Here is a 15,564-nt window from a genome sequence, read left to right as displayed (position 1 = left end):
TAAGTGGAGGGATATTTCCTCCTCAGACCCTTCCAACATTAACAAAATTTTAAGCTTTCCTCAATGACTCGGTAAATTAGAGCAGAAACCAACGTCACTTTTCCAAGGGTGCATTCCCAGCACATGCCAACTGGGTACCAGCTAAACACTGGAGACCCCCACTTGATCTCCGTCCAGGAGTCCACTGCTTCCATCTGGCAACTGCCTCAGCCAAGCGCCTGCCGCGCCGGCTGCTGCTTGGCTCCGGAGTAGAGGAGCCCAGAGAGCTATGTGTGTTCTTGGCTAGGCGGCCACTGCCCCCTCACGGCTTTCTCTATTCCCCCCTCCCCCCCTCCCCCCCTCCCTTCCTCTCCTCTGTCCTGCTAGCTCTTCTGCGGCGGACTGTTTGTTGCGCTCGCCGGGACTCCTCATGCCTCAGGAATGCTGAGAGGTATGCGCAACTTTCCAGAAGGCGAGCTGCCTCTTTCCCTAGCCCTGCTGGAGAGGAGAAAGGAGCACATAGATCATCCCGTGGCAGCCTTCCACCTTTCCCGCCGTCGTTTCGTAACCGCTTACAAGAGACAAGTTGAGGATTGGGAACAGCCCTCTATTAAGTAGCAAGACTGGGGAGAGGCTCTTCCCACTTGGAGAAAGCAAGGCTTCCCTGACAGAACGACCCCTCGCGACGGCAGTCTCACCAGCCATCCTAGGCGTCTCCTCTCGCGGCCGCTACTGCTACTGGCCGCACCCTTCTCCAAGGTGCCTTGGACCTCTTTCAGCTGCTGCCTCCTTCCTTAGTCCTCCAGCTGCGGGGCGCCGGCTCAGCCTCGGTTCCCGGTAGTCCTGCCGTCAAAGGTCTGTGCGCGCGGTGGAGAGGGAATCCTTTCCTTCTGCAGGCAAATCCCTTACAGCCTGGCTGCCAAGCACAAGGCCGGCTGCGATGATAGATATTGTGCACTTAGTTCTCTCTCTCTCCCTCTCCCTCCTCTCCCTCCCTCTCTCTCTCTCTCTGTGACCGAGCTAGCGAGGGCTCTCTGTGGTTAGCATCCTAAGTGCAGAAGCTTGAACTGGAACCTTGGATTTTATTAGCTGCGGAGCGTGAAATGCTGAAATCTTTGGTGGAATCGGATTTGATAATCGGAAATTATTGTTGAGGATTTATTTTGTCTGCTCCCCCGTGCAATCTATAAAAGAACAGACAATTTTGAGGGTGGAAGAAATAAACACCAGCGTGGCATCCGACGGCTTCTTACCAGGGCGTATCTCGTTCTGTTGCTTCTGCAGTTAAAATAGTGTGGCTGCGGAAAGCCTGCACAGAAATAATTTTTATTTTTTCTTTGCTGTCTTAATTTCCTTTGGCGATTGCGTGTAATCAAAGAAGAATTTAAAACAAAAGTGGGCATGGTTTGACACTGGAGTTCTTCAAACGTGATTAATCTTCCCCTCTCCATTTTATTATGCTGAGCGGTTGGGGTGGGTATATCCATGATCACTATTGTACAACTCTATCCATACTGGCTTGGCGTCGGAAGCGCTTTCCTTCCCCCCTCCCCTCCTCCCTTCCCCTTTTCTGACTGTGCAACAGCTCCATATATGTAAGTTTCTCTTCATTTCCAGTCGTTTAGTTGATAGGAAAAATGCTCACGTTTGCTCATTTCAGAGAGTTCTGACTCTTTTTTTGTGTGCCTTGGAGCTATGCATTGCCGTGCAAGCGGAACCTTTTGTTTTCATTGTCTGCGAAATGATTTTCTGGCCGGAATCAACGCGTCTGACAGATCTGCCTTTTTGTCTGGGTGACAGTGCAAATAAAACAAAATAAAACAAATCCAGTGTTTCTTCGCCGCTGTCAAGTAAAGAAAGACAACTCATAAATTGTGCAGCTGAAAGCAGAAAAGTCAGTGAAACTGTTGCTAAGGAATCAGATAAGCGTTTTGCCAAATTAAAAACAAAAACATTTTTGAAGGGTGTTGATGGTGGGAATTCCAGTTTGAAAGTAGCAGGGAGGGGGGAAAGCCCCCAAATATATTTCTAACCGCGCAGCTCGAGGTTGTTGGTTTTTTTTGCAGGGTGGCGCTGCTGCTTCTGCTCGAAAGGTGGCGCTCTTAACTCAGACAAAACATGCCAGACACAAGCAGCGTCTTTCCCCGTCGTCTTTAAAGTACCCTGCTTTAAATGTCTGTTTTAAGCAAACGTGCCGAGGCGTGGACGCATTTCAAGAACGTTCGTTCTTGCCCGCGCCTCAAGATTGGGGCGCTTGAGAGGAGAACGTAAATGTGCATATGTATGTATGGGTGTAGGCAGGCTGCGATTAAAAAAATTGCTCTCGTGGCTGACGGTTTTGATATCAAAGCAAGATGTATGTATTTTTGTGTAAAAAAAACCCAGTTCGTTATACGGCAGTCAGACGTGTGTATGTGTGTGTGCCTGCGCGTGCTTCGGTTGAGTGTCAGCTCTTGGGCAGGAACTAGGAAGGTATTGTCGAGTCTTGTCAGTTTCGTATGGTAATTAAAGATCCCTTCTCTCTGTGTGTTTAAAAAACCCCATAGCACATAACTATTTCTTCCCTTGAGCTGTTAGTCGCCTAATGATTTATGCCAACTGTTTTGCTTTGTGGCAGCGCTTTGCAGTGATTAAAGTCTATTGCTTATACTTGAGCATTTCTTTCTCTCTGGATCTTATCAGTCATGCAGAAGCTGGGTGTTTTTTTTTTTTAAAAAATCAAAATCTAAAGCACTTTTACACGGGAGACTAACTTCTCCCCTCTTAATTAGAGATATTCAAGAACCTGGTAGTCTAGGCTTTGGTACCCTTTCAAGTTTAATTCCTCCCCCCCCTTTTATTAGCTTCCTTGTATTATCAGAGTGAAGAGGACACTGGGAAGTCTTAAAAAGCTGGTTCAAAACTTCACAAGACCACTGAAATTAATTAGGTTTGCCTATCATGACAATGAACTTTGGCTGAAGGCCCACAATTCAGTGCACAATTAGGAATACCACCAGCTTGATCCAATAAATGGGACTTATTCCCAAATAAGTGTGCATTGGTTTGCAGCATTAATCACTGGGAATTAAGAGTGCCTAAATCTGTGATGGATCTTGGCCAAAAAGTCTTGAGCAAGTAGATTACTTAAAAGCACCCGCATAACTTTTCTGAATAGGTACTAAGATCTTCTTGATGCCAAAAGGTATCTTTTACCACTACCACTGCTTTTTATCATGTATAAAATTGTAAAATATTCTAGGTGCTGCCCAGTCTAGATTAGATTGATAAATCAGGGACTGACAATGAAAAGGGATGATAAAAATAAAAACAAATTTTTGTCGGTGTACAGTATGGGTTGCTTTGGTGCAGAATTTTGAGTTCTGCGGACTGTATAAATTACGGAAATGTAATATTTACATAGATTTTTTTTGCTTTGAATATGTGTTTGAATATGTCACATGAGGAAGAGCAACAAAGTATGATCCTATTAAGCCTTTCTCCCCCCCTTCCATCAATTTAGATTTTACCTGACCATGGGACCCACACTTCCATGTTTATAATTAATGCCAAAAGAACAAAAAAACAACAACCCCCTTTCTTTTGTTAAAAGTGAAACCTGAGGTTTTTAAGGCTTCTGAATTCTATGCCCTGTAACTAAATTCCACACATTTCTTGTGCTTGCTTGGAATGCACCCAGACCGCTGCCTTTACAATGAGTAGTGCTAATTAATAAGTTGTTTCAGAACAGTTCAAAGAAATTCAGTAGAATTACACCAGACTAGGTGGTTTGTAGATTTGCAGCCAAGTATGCATATTTCTAGACTGTTGTCCACCTGCGTTTTAGAGTTCTCCTCTCTCTGAGTGTCTGTGAACAAAATGATCTGGCTACATCAGAGGGTACTAGATGTAGGCGTCAGGTTTCAGTGGTATGTTACATCCTCTTGTGTATAATTTGTTTCAGACCTTATTGAAGGTGGGGGACAGGACTGAGGAGCCACATATTTGTAGGCAGAGTGTTTTTATTACAGTTTCCAAACTACCTCAAGACTTCTAAAGTCATCCTTAACTAAGTGTTTCAACAGTTGTGAAAAAGGAGAAATCACAGCTGAAAGAGTCACTGGAGTTGATTCAGTGAAAAGAGGGAAGGGCTCAATAGAGAAGGAACTTCTAAATTAGATATCACTAGAGCTCAGTGCTGGCTGGCTTCTGCTTTTCCTTTGGGACGGGTGGGAAGGAGGATGAGGATGGAATCCCCCACCACTTCCGCGATCTATTATTTCACACATGCCACTTGAGGTGCTTTTGACTATCTCTTCTGTTGTTGATGTGTATGTGTGAAAGGCAAAAATGCAGCTTTAAATACCCTTTTAAAAGTCAGTTTTTAAAAAAATCTATAGATGGCCACAACAGGAACTTGGATTAACAATTGCATTTCAACTTTCCTGGGATACTTATGTCAACTGCAAAGCACATTACAAAAGAAAAGAGAAAAGAAAAAAAGTTGTGTTCACCTGGGAATGACTGTTAACATGTCTCCCATTTAATAGCGTCTTTGGTCACTCTCTTTTAGCAAGGGTTGCATTTTAAAAGTTAGAAATTTTTGCCACTATTCTTATGACTCTGTAACAATGAACTCCACTGCAACCATTCTAGGTGGCAAAGCTTTTGGAAGGGAGGGAAAAGGAAAAACAAACACCCTGCTGTGAGGTACCCCTGCCCCTGAAGAATATACTCCCCTCCACACATACACACTGCTCCCTAAAGGATACTGAAAGGATAGGGAACCTTTTTCTGTTAAGGGTTGCATTTTCCTGGGAGTAATCTGTTGGGGGGCTTGGTTGGGGTGGCAGAGCCAAAACTGGGTGGAGCCCCCCTCCATCTTCCCATGACCTACTGGGCTGCCAGGGAGGGGACGCACGCACGGACGCACGCACGCACGCACGCACGCACGCACACACACACACACACACACACAGTTTTTCCTCTTCTATCACTCAATCTGTTTTGGCTTTCCCCATTTTTTCCCCTCCCACACTCCTTCTCTCCTCCTAGCTCTCCCCTCCTGCCTGAAATCTGGCCCTGGAGCTATAGGTTGCTAGCCTCTGATCTATCTAGTGCATCCATCAATCATTCATCATGTAGCTTGAAACCAATTCAGTTAACTGTCTGCAGACCTTCTTCCTTCTGTCCCCCTCCAGGTATCCAGACATTTTAAACACTTCGTTTTGTTTATTTTACTTATTTATTTATTTATTAAATTTATAACCAGCCCTTCCTCCCAGTAGGAGCTCAGGGTGGTTTATAAAAGACTGTGCATATCAAGCATTGTATAAGTAAAACTGACTTGAATTCTTTCCTTGTATACAAGGCAATTACTTTGTCCTGGGGCCTATTTAAATGCCCAAAAAATCTGCATCCACTGCTTTTTGCAGATCCTTTTAATTTGGACCATTTACTTGACGTTTTACCCAACACATGTGCATTCTACTGCTTTTGCCTTTAACTCCGGATTAAATGGATGCTACAAAACCTAGCATTTTCTTTTAAAATCTGCACCTGCTTCTACCGTGTATTACCTTCTAAGCGCCTTTTCTGGCTGCGCAATTTCTTTACCATAAGATCCTCCCCTTTCTCCGCCCCTTTCCCTGTCTTGGAGCATCATTTTGTTTCCTGCGGTTGATGAAGCAACTTCCGGTTGCTCTTGCCTTTCTTTCTCCCGTTTACTCCTGCTTCCCCCCCAATACATTTCCTCCCCCGCTCCTTTAAACAAAATCACATTCCCCACCCCTTCATTGAGGGTAGCAGGGCTGGAGCTCGTAAAATTCCTTCCTCGGAGCTGTGGTTTTGGTGCTGTTGTTTACATCTAGCGTGTGTGTGTGCGAGAGAGAGTGTGTGAGGAAGTGTGTGTGTGGAGGACCTCTTCTGCCTCGTAGCATCCCTCCGCTCCCCCCCAAAGCTGGATCTCTCCCCCCCCCGGGCTGATGCATGTGCCCTTTCCGCAGCCACGGCCAGAGGAGGCTGGCAAAGGCACCGCTGGGGTAATTTATAAGCGCCCAAAAGTGCAGGGGAAAGGTGAGCTGCCTTGGCGTCTCATCCCAGCATCTGCTCCACTCACGGAGAGTGATAATATTAAACGGTCAATGCTTCCTTTAGTAGCTGCTTTTAATGTGTCTCTAAAGATAATTGTTTGGGGTTTTTTATGTTTCCCAGAACGCATGCTGAGGCTTGTCCTGGGGTGCCAAAGGCACACCAATCTCACGCTGGAACAGCCTAACAGCCACAGATGGGAGTGATTCCCTTTCTTTCAAGCGCCTATTCCTTCATTTAGGGAAACACCACCCCTTCCCCACCTCTGCAGTTAACATGCTAATGTGTGGACGCGGCAACAAGGAAATGCTGATAGCAATAAATGCACACGTGTGTGAATGCTACAAAGAAAAAAGTCAATTTATTCGTAATGAGGGCGGAAGTATGTGAACTGTCAAAATCAATTGCGATGGAAAAAGCAGCATTTTTAATGTGGATCTGGGGTCCCATGTAAACAAGCCCCTGGTTTTGGCAGATGTGGTGGAGTTGGCAAGTGAAGTGGAAGGGCAAAGAGTTTTTTCCCCAATGCAAACTGCAAGCGTGGGACCCCAGTCTGGATCAGAACGGCAAGAGGGGGTAAACGGACCACCTACCCCTTCAGAATTATAAGAAAAAAGAACATAAGAAGAGCCCTGTTGGTTCAGACCAAAGGCCCATCTAATCCAGTATCCTGTTTTCACAGTGGTTAACCAGATGCCTGGGGGAAGCCAGCAAGCAGGGCATGCATGCAATAGCCCTGTCCCCATGTGCGATTCCCACATCTGGCATTCAGAGACATATATAACCATCATGGGTCAGCACCCCTGCCTGACATTTTTTTGGAAATACCCTGTACTTAAGGACACAGATACATAGCTAATGTATGCTCTAGTTTGACTCTGAATCCAAGACTAGTCAGCAAGGTGCTATGGACAGCATGCAGCGATATCTGGGATGGGTGGGTGGGGAACATGATGTGAACAGTGGTAACATGCATGAAACAGTGGAAGATTCCCAACTAATAATTAAAGCAATTTTAAATGGAGATATGATTCATGTATTTGTCTCCTGTTTAACATTGGGTTTTTAATATATATTTGGCCCTTGATGGGAAGAAACTGTGGTGCAAATAGTAGCTTAATGCAAAAATAGCTCTAGAGCTTCTCCAATGTGACATGATTTTGTCCTCTCCTCTCCATCCACTTACAATAATAAAGTAAATCTATGCTGATTCTCTGCCTCTTTTTCTTCTCATAGATTCATTCATGTGGTTGTGATCCAGACCAACAGCAATGAAGATAAGGCTCTCTGCAGTAGTTGCTGCCCTGGGTGCAGCTCTTTTCCTCTGCTCGACAGAGGCTGAAGGTAAGGCATTCCTTCCTTTACTCCTTGAAAGTGATGGTGCAGAATTTAACAAGGCAACAATTTCTCTCTGAATGTAACTTCTTCCCCATGCACTTTTTCCTTTCCTTCCCTCCCTTCCCTTCCTTTTTGTGGTTTGTTTACTTCCAGAGAGCAACTCCAGCTGAGTAGCTCTGCTGTCCTTCCTCTTTGTTGTCTTTCTAGTGTGCTGTCCACACTGGATGTCCCTTGCAACCAGAAGCTGGTGTCTGTCCTCCTGTGACCTCCTTTTCTCCTTCCCTCTCTGTTGGAGGCTGAAACTCAGGGAAAAGGAGGACACCTGCGCCAACTTGAATCTTCTCCTTAATAAGCAGGAGAAACCCTGGAGCATTCACACATGCCCTCTAGATGCTTAATTGCCTTGCTTTGTACTGTGAATACATGATAGACACATGCACTGTTTTCCCCCCTTCTTTTTGAAAAAACCCTCTTTATAAAATAAAACACTCCAACAAAATCTGGCTGCCTTTGTATTTTGTTTAGAATGGGGGTGGGTGGGAGGAGGAGGAGGAGGAGGAGGACAGCCTTCCTGAAAGAGGTAATCATGAGGGACAGGGCAGAAAAAGAGCAGACCCTATGGTGTACACGTGACTGTCCTATCATTCCTTCTCAGACAGAGACTGGCCCTCAGCAAGGCTGACCAAGCCATTTTGCCATCTGAGACAAGGCAGGAGGTTCCACCATTTTGCCCACAATGCCAGCAATAGCTATTGACTGCAGGTGCTGCAGAGAAGCCCAAGTCTCATGAGGCCTAACCAAAGAGCCAGGCCAGGCAGCTGCTAGCACCAGGAGCTCACATAGCATGGAAGTGTCTGGAAAGGGTCATGCTTACTCTGGTGGTCTAGCAGGGTCTTGGGCATGTGAAGTGGTGTGTGTCTCATTATGCTGCACCTTCCAAACTGCCACAAGGAAGTTGACCCTGACCCTCAGTCTGTGTTGTCAGATTTGTAGTCTGGAATCTTTGTGCCAGAGAGTTAGGATTCTCGGTTCTAGTGTAGAATGTGTGCTCATAAGTGAGAAAGATACTCTCTAGCCTGTGATTTCCCTTTCTCATTTCAAGCAGCATTGAGTGACCCCTAGCATATCTGTTGTCCCAGGGGTGCCTAACCTGTGGCCCTCCAGATTATGGGAATTGTATTCAAACCACATTTGGAGAGCCACTGGTTCCCCATCCCAATGCTATCACCACACCTAAAGTACATTAAATGGGTGAAGAGTTTTCCCTTCTCTGCTGTCACCATTAAACACCCCCCCAATACTCTACTTTTCTCCAGTGGCAACGCCAGAGCAAGGCAGCCCATATCCAGCTAAACTAGGAATAGAGAACCTGTGGCTCTCCACGTTTTTTCTGGACTCCAGCTCCCATCAGCCCTAGCTACATGTCCAATTATCAGAGATATGGAATAACAGCTGGAGGGTCACAGGTTTTTCACCCCTGGTCTCAATGAAGGGGGGGAAGCCCCCACCCCACACTTTGCTGCTGTGGAGGAGGAGATATTCAGCTAAAGCAGCCTTTTCCAACCTTTGGGTCCCCAGAAGTTGCTGGATTACAGTTCCCATAATTCCTGTCCATTGGCCATGCTGACTGGGGCTGATGGGAGTTGTAGTCCAACAACATCTGGGGACCCAATGGTTGGGAAAAGCTGAGCTAAAGCATATGCTCAGCAAACCACATCTGGTCAGGGAAATAGAAAGAGCAGAGAAAATCTCTTCTCTCTGCATCTATCACATTCTTAAGAATGTAAGAAGGGTCCTGCTGGATCAGGCCAATGGCCCATCTAGTCCAGCATCCTGTTCTCACAGTGGCCAGCCATATGCATGGGGGAAGCCTGCAAGAAGGACCAGAGTGCAACAGCACTCTCTTCTCCTGGGGTTTCCAGCAAGTGGTATTCATGTGGCCTCTGACAGTGGAAGTAGAACATAGCCATCATGGTCACTGCACTCAAGCTCTTCTTTAAAACTTGTTAACCACAACAGAGATGCTGCCAAGGCTAGTGTCCTCCTGAGCAGCACCAAATGTTAATGTATTTGCATGTGAGACTGCAAATGCAATCTGGTAACTTGAATGGACCCTCTTGATTCTTGTATGCATATGAGGATCTTTGTTCATCCATCCTTAATCAACAGAGCTCAGGAAGGAAGCTACACACTATTGCTGCTCCATCCATAGGGAGGTGGTAGCTAATTCCTCCACCTTACAGGATGGCAGAAAATAAATATATCCAGTGTCCACCCCTTTTTCTCAACAGGTGTCACTTCCCTTCCTTTTATCCACCTGTATGAATTCTACACGCGGGGGGAGAGGGGACCGGCAAATCCCACTTACCTCAGCTACTTTTCATGTTTGCTGGTTTAGGGTGACAATCAAGTATTTTGAGTCACAATGTACAGTACACTTTTTGTGTGTGGGAGCATTCTCCTGGTAACTTGTAATGTTGATGTAAGAGTGCCAGAAGTGTTGAGGAAAGTGCCAGGCATTCACTTATTTGGTTCTATGTGAAAATTTCAGCAGGTTTTAACTGGACAGGTAAACATAGTCAAGAAGTCTGATATTGGAGTTGTGTCATATTGTGACACATGTTTTACTTTTTCTTTTTAAAAATGTTTATTATTTATTACATTTATATCCCGCCTTTCTTTCATCATAGAACCCAAGGTGGCATACATGTGGTTCCTTGGTGGTCTTCCATCAAGGCACTAACCAGACCCAGACCTGATTAGCTTCAGCAAGGTGGTGGCCTCATGTTCCTTCAGACCATAGCCTGGGACTGACACATGTTTTTCTGACTATCAGGTTGCATAGCAAATATTTTTCATATGATGAAGTTCACTTTGATGCTATTATCCCCACCACCATTGCCATCACTGTGGATTTGGGTTGGATCAGTCTTTTCCAGGACCTGACACTGTCCTGACTGCAATTTGCTATATCCAGGTTCAATTCAGTTTTCGAAGCTATACATCTGCTAAAATTCTAGTCCATTCTTTGGTTATCTCTCATATTGACAATTGCACCCTTCTTCCTTGCAACATTTCAGTGCCCTCGCCATTATCCAAAAGTCTGTTGCCTCTGATTTCTCCCTAGTATTAGATTTTGTTTTCCTGTAAGCACATTGGGGCATGTACCTATCCTTTTGTTCTGTGTGCTTATGCTATAAAATACTAAGTTTGTTGATGGTGCTCAATAAATGATGACATAAATGAAGTTTCTAGGATGTGACCAGTAGCAATCTGTGCAGCATATTTGTCCTGGCAGTCCCCATTAGTAGTGTTTAAAGAAGGAGATACATTAGATTCTGAAGAGGCTTAGAGGAAATAGTATATATGTGTTATATTGACAAAATCTGGTGAGGGGTATGCATGCCCTCCCATGGTGGATATATTTCAAGACAACTCTTTGATATGCTGGAGCAGATTTCAGACCTTTTGCTTGCTCTGTTCATTCTTCACATTCCATGGAGGAAAGTGGCAGTCATACTATGCCACTTCCCCATTGGTTTGTTGGGGGAGGTCCTGCTGGTGACTTGGGCTCCATAACATTGTCCTGGCTACAGCTGCAGTCACAAAGTAAAGGACTGCTTGTGGGCACAGCACCACAATGATGTCATGGCATGCAAGAGTACAAAATGAATTTATGCAGCTTGGGAGCAGCATGCACCACTCTCATGGATATGCATCAAGTATGTATGAGGATAACATTTATTTGTCTTGTTCAGTTGCTTGGGAGCTTTTGGAAATCTGTATTCAAGGACAAGATGTGATTTAACTCAATGTGTTGAAACCCAAACCAAAATTCCAAACCATACATGGCCTCAAATATCTGACATGTAATGGTTGATTCTAACCAAAGGCTACAATTCCTAAATTACTGACCACAGAAGTCAGTGAGACTGGTCCAGAGCAAGTGGCTTGAGTAAAAAAACAACAAAAATTGCATTCAGATCTGATTAGTACTTTTCAGCTTCTAGCTAGCTCCTGTTTTTATTAGAGATTGCAACAAAACCAAACATTTGGTATCCCATAAACAACACTGACATTTGAATTTTTGCCTGCTATAGTCTTACACTGGTTTAAAAGCAATTTCCCCCCCAAGGAAACCTAGAAGCTGTAGTTCTTTAGGGAAAACTATGATTGTTAATGAGTTTAAAACTGATAGAAGCTTGTTCAGATATACAGTACCTCCTAGAAGCCCAAAGCATTGTAATTTGTTAAAAGGTGTAACTCCTCCCAGCCAAACCCAGATCAGTTTACTTGTTTCTATAAGGCAGTGATTTTGAAATGTTTTCAGCACCCCTCTACCCCCTCATTCTAAAATTATATTGCCTTCTCTTGCCTGCAACATAGATCCAACAATGGATTCTACAGGTAAGCATGAAGATATCCTTCTGTGCAGTTGTGTGCCTTTTGGTACACACGATGATCTCTAGATTGGGTTCTGATCTGGTAGAAGGGCACTAAATAGCATATTTCTCTCCCCCTCCTAAAGCCAGAGAAAAGTCCATAAGAAGGAAGCAGCAGCTTTTTATGAACTCTCTTCTTTCCAGATCACTTTGGGATGATAGGAGGGTGGAGTTATTCCCATGAAATCTGATGACTATCAGTGAGGCCCCTCTGCCAGGGTTTGGTTTCTATATGTAGGAATATTTTCTCTCTCCATGTAGGAGTATTCCATCATGTGAGTTTTCAACTGAAGCATGTAATGGTATACCCCAGATACCGGTCCAGCTCTCAATGAGATGTTAAACCTAAGAAAAGCCCTTTCAGTTATCTGCCATGTGAACATAATCAAACAGAAGAACAGAGTGGGCCTCTGCCTACTGCCCACTGTTATGGCTCTACCTCCCCTCAAGCTATCTGTGCTTTTTTTGGGGGGGGGATATCTGAAGATACACGTAGTGTGTAGGCTCACTCTGTGATATAGAACTCTGTTTGTATGGAGAAGAGAACCTGAAGGGGGTTACAGAATATCGGGAGCAGCGGAGGGCAGTGTGATGGGGCAGAGGCGCTTACCTGACCACTTGGCAGATGAATAGTTGCTGCTTACCAGGAGAGGGTGATATCAGGGTGGTGCAAATGCACTGGTGGAGCCAATCTGGTGCTGTTCCCAATGTATTTGCACCACACCACCCTCCCTGCCACTTTGCCTCTTCCCCTCTCCTTCTTGATAAGAAGCAGCGACTCACCTGCCAGGAGGTCAGGTAAGTGCCTCTGGCCCACCACACAGTCTGCTGCTGATAAGGAATGGGCTCTCACTCACTCACCTGCTCATGCACTCTCTCTCTCTAGGAAATATGAAAAAATTTTGTACATTGCCCTCTGGGGAGGTATTCATACAATAGAACTTAAACTTAGCACTGGTATTTATTATTCAAAATATATAGTCTTTTGAGTATTATAGGGAAGAAATTCTGTCTAGTGACTTGAAAAGCTCCTCATTTCTGCTGAACTATCCTCTTTTCTTCACTTTCATTTTACTTGCAAAATATATTGTCAAAATATCTTAGTACCACATACCCTTTTTTAGTTAGTTCTTCCCTCAGATACTGGGAAGAAAAACTTGGTAGCTTTCCCAAAAGATTTCCACCTACAATCCCTGGCTTAACTGGATTTTTTCTTCATGTTCTGCTTTGTTTGTTCTTACTTCTCTTTTTATTCTTTTTGTTTACAGGATTCCTTACAATATATTGCATTCTTTACAATTATACATCTTTAATCTACTACCCATGGATTGTGCTATGTTGTCAGCTATGACTCTGCCACTCTGAGCTCCTGCTGGAAGGGCGGGATATAAATCAAATAATAAATCAAATAATTAATAAATCTAGCTCTTAGTTGTATGCAATTATCTTGCTATTTTTTCTTCTGATAGTTTTCATTAGTTTTTATTCGTTTGTCTTCATTCATGAAATGCAGGATGAAAACATCCTTCAAGCGAAAGTGACTATTAGTAGTCCAAAATCCAAACCACGTTGACTTGAATATATGTTGATTTAGGATTTCAAGTACTTAGAATCTGCTAATGAAATGACTGTCCCTTATATTTATCTCATAGCCAACTAGATTTGCTGTAGGCAGCAGGATAACTGTGAACATTCCTCACCCCTCCCCATAAAACCAGCCACCGACAGTGTGTATGTGTGCAATTTTGAGAAGACTAGTGATGCTTGAGGAGGGAGATTTTAACACATTCCCCGGTATCATTTTCCTGATCAAAAACTGCCTCTGTAGGCTGCTAATCCTACTGGGGAACAAAAATATCCAGGTACCTAGCACCTATGAAGGCAGGGCAGTTTTGTTCAGGAAAATAACATGGGGAGAAAGATTAACTTCCATCACTTAGTACCACTGCCCCAATTAAATATTTTTTATTTTTTTTAAGAAAAATTGTATTTATGTTCTTACATTTGTATCCTGCCTGTATTCCATCATGGAATCCAAGGTGATAACTTATCCCCAGGCAGTTTCCCATTCAGGCCCTGTCCTGATCTAGATCTTCTGAGCTTCTGCTAGGATGTGGCCTCATGTACCTTCAGACTTGGCTTAATGAACACCCCTGAGGTGGCTGTTTTAAGGGGGGGAAAGCATAGATCACTGGCATCACATCTGATCTGTTCCTCATTTTTTACTCTAAGAAGTTCAGGGTAACTTTATGTAAGGCTATTATTAGAGCAACAGTGAGGTATGGTAGGCTGAAAAACAGTAACTTGGCCAAGCCTACTAAGGGCAGCTATACCTGTAATATGTAATTGCTGTATGTGCTGCTGTGTGGGCTGCATACATGGCAAATTACCTCTTCTTTATTACTTCAGCATTATGAAAGAATAGGTTTAAAACGAACACACACACAACAATGGACATAATCCACAGAACATTTCTTTTGTGGCATAGAACAGTGCTTGGCAGCTTGAATCCAGCCTTCTTTTAAGTATTGCTTTTCTATCATTAGATATTCACAGGGACTTCTTATTAACCAAATTCTGTAAAAATGCTATCTGTGGATTTATTTTTCTTGGATACGAAACCCAAAATTATATTGTATTCCTCATCTTAACTAGTCAGCATATGTTTATAGTGCAAACAGTTGTGTAAATTCAATATATAGAGACTATCGATTGCTTATCTTTATTTTGGTGGGAGAAATATTGGGGAAATAATATAATTCACATCCCTGTTCTTAGCTTGAACCACAATACCTTCAGTGGTATAGGATAATTTGTGAGGGGACTGAAACTGCAATCCTATACACACTTGGGAATAAGTCTCATTGAACTCTGTAGGATTAACTTGCATAGGATTGCATTGTGGGCTCTTTCAACATATTTTAAAGTCTTGTATAGATATCTGAGTACAAACAGTCACACACTCAGGAAGGGCTCAGAAGACTCATCACAATGAGAAACGCATAATCTAAATTGGCCTAGGGGGTAATGTTTTATTAGTATAACTTTTATTTTCTTTCAATATTTTGAACCCTGCTTTCATTAATAGTCCATGTTACTGAGATTAAAAGATAGGTTGGGATCCAAAAAATTTATTTATGCATGATGAAGAGCTTGTGCATGTCTATTAGGCTTCAGAAAAACAAAAGCAGACCACCTATGCCATATCAGAAACTGCTTTAGAAACACCCCTGTGTTACAAAAGTGGCTTGCTATATGATGCATAGGGGAATGCTGTTTGAGAAATACAAACTCTAAAGCCTTTTTGGCTGCACAGAAATAGTTGCATGGTTCTTTGAATCTGGCCAGAGGCTACAAAACTATCCTTTTATGAGAAACTAGTAGGTACTAGATTCATTGGCAAGTCTGAAGTCAAAAACAGTTTGTTCTTTGTGTAAATTGCAGAAGTATAGGTTGCATTCCTATCAGTCTTTAACTTGGAAGCAAGTGCTATTGAACTTGGTTATTGAACTTGGATTTTCTTTGGAATAAACACATGTATGATCAGGTTGTTTACTGTGGCCAGTCATGCATCAAGTCCCAATTACTGGCCTCCAGTACATTTTCTATTGACTCTTATAGAAATAAATAGTGCTTGTGCTGTTGAATTTGGTGCAGATAACCAGATAATCTTATATGAGCGTTACATTCGAACTATATTTTCTTAAAGATGCCAAGTGCCACATCTGGGTCTTCA

At 43.4% G+C, this 15,564-nt stretch overlaps 1 protein-coding gene across 6 annotated transcripts in view; it reads left to right on the top strand.

Moving 5' to 3' along the window:
• The first annotated feature begins 454 nt into the window (after positions 1-454).
• COL12A1 (collagen type XII alpha 1 chain) overlaps positions 455-15,564 on the top strand; it is a 170,632-nt gene continuing 155,522 nt past the window's right edge. For 3 of the 6 annotated variants that reach the window (XM_061623145.1, XM_061623139.1, XM_061623143.1), the window contains exons 1-2: positions 455-834; positions 7,285-7,392. In XM_061623145.1, the coding sequence (XP_061479129.1) occupies positions 7,320-7,392 (73 nt within the window). In that variant the 5' untranslated portion in view covers positions 455-834; positions 7,285-7,319. Of the gene's footprint in view, positions 835-1,278; positions 1,453-2,235; positions 2,261-7,284; positions 7,393-15,564 lie in introns of those variants that run through there. The other 3 variants (XM_061623144.1, XM_061623142.1, XM_061623140.1) reach the window with 3 other exon arrangements.

This window comes from Rhineura floridana, chromosome 4 (genome assembly GCF_030035675.1).
Source record: "Rhineura floridana isolate rRhiFlo1 chromosome 4, rRhiFlo1.hap2, whole genome shotgun sequence".
Classification (NCBI taxonomy): Eukaryota; Metazoa; Chordata; class Lepidosauria; order Squamata; family Rhineuridae; genus Rhineura; species Rhineura floridana.
The sequence above is the reverse complement of the archived record's forward strand: the minus strand, read 5'-3'. Positions and strand labels throughout refer to the sequence as shown.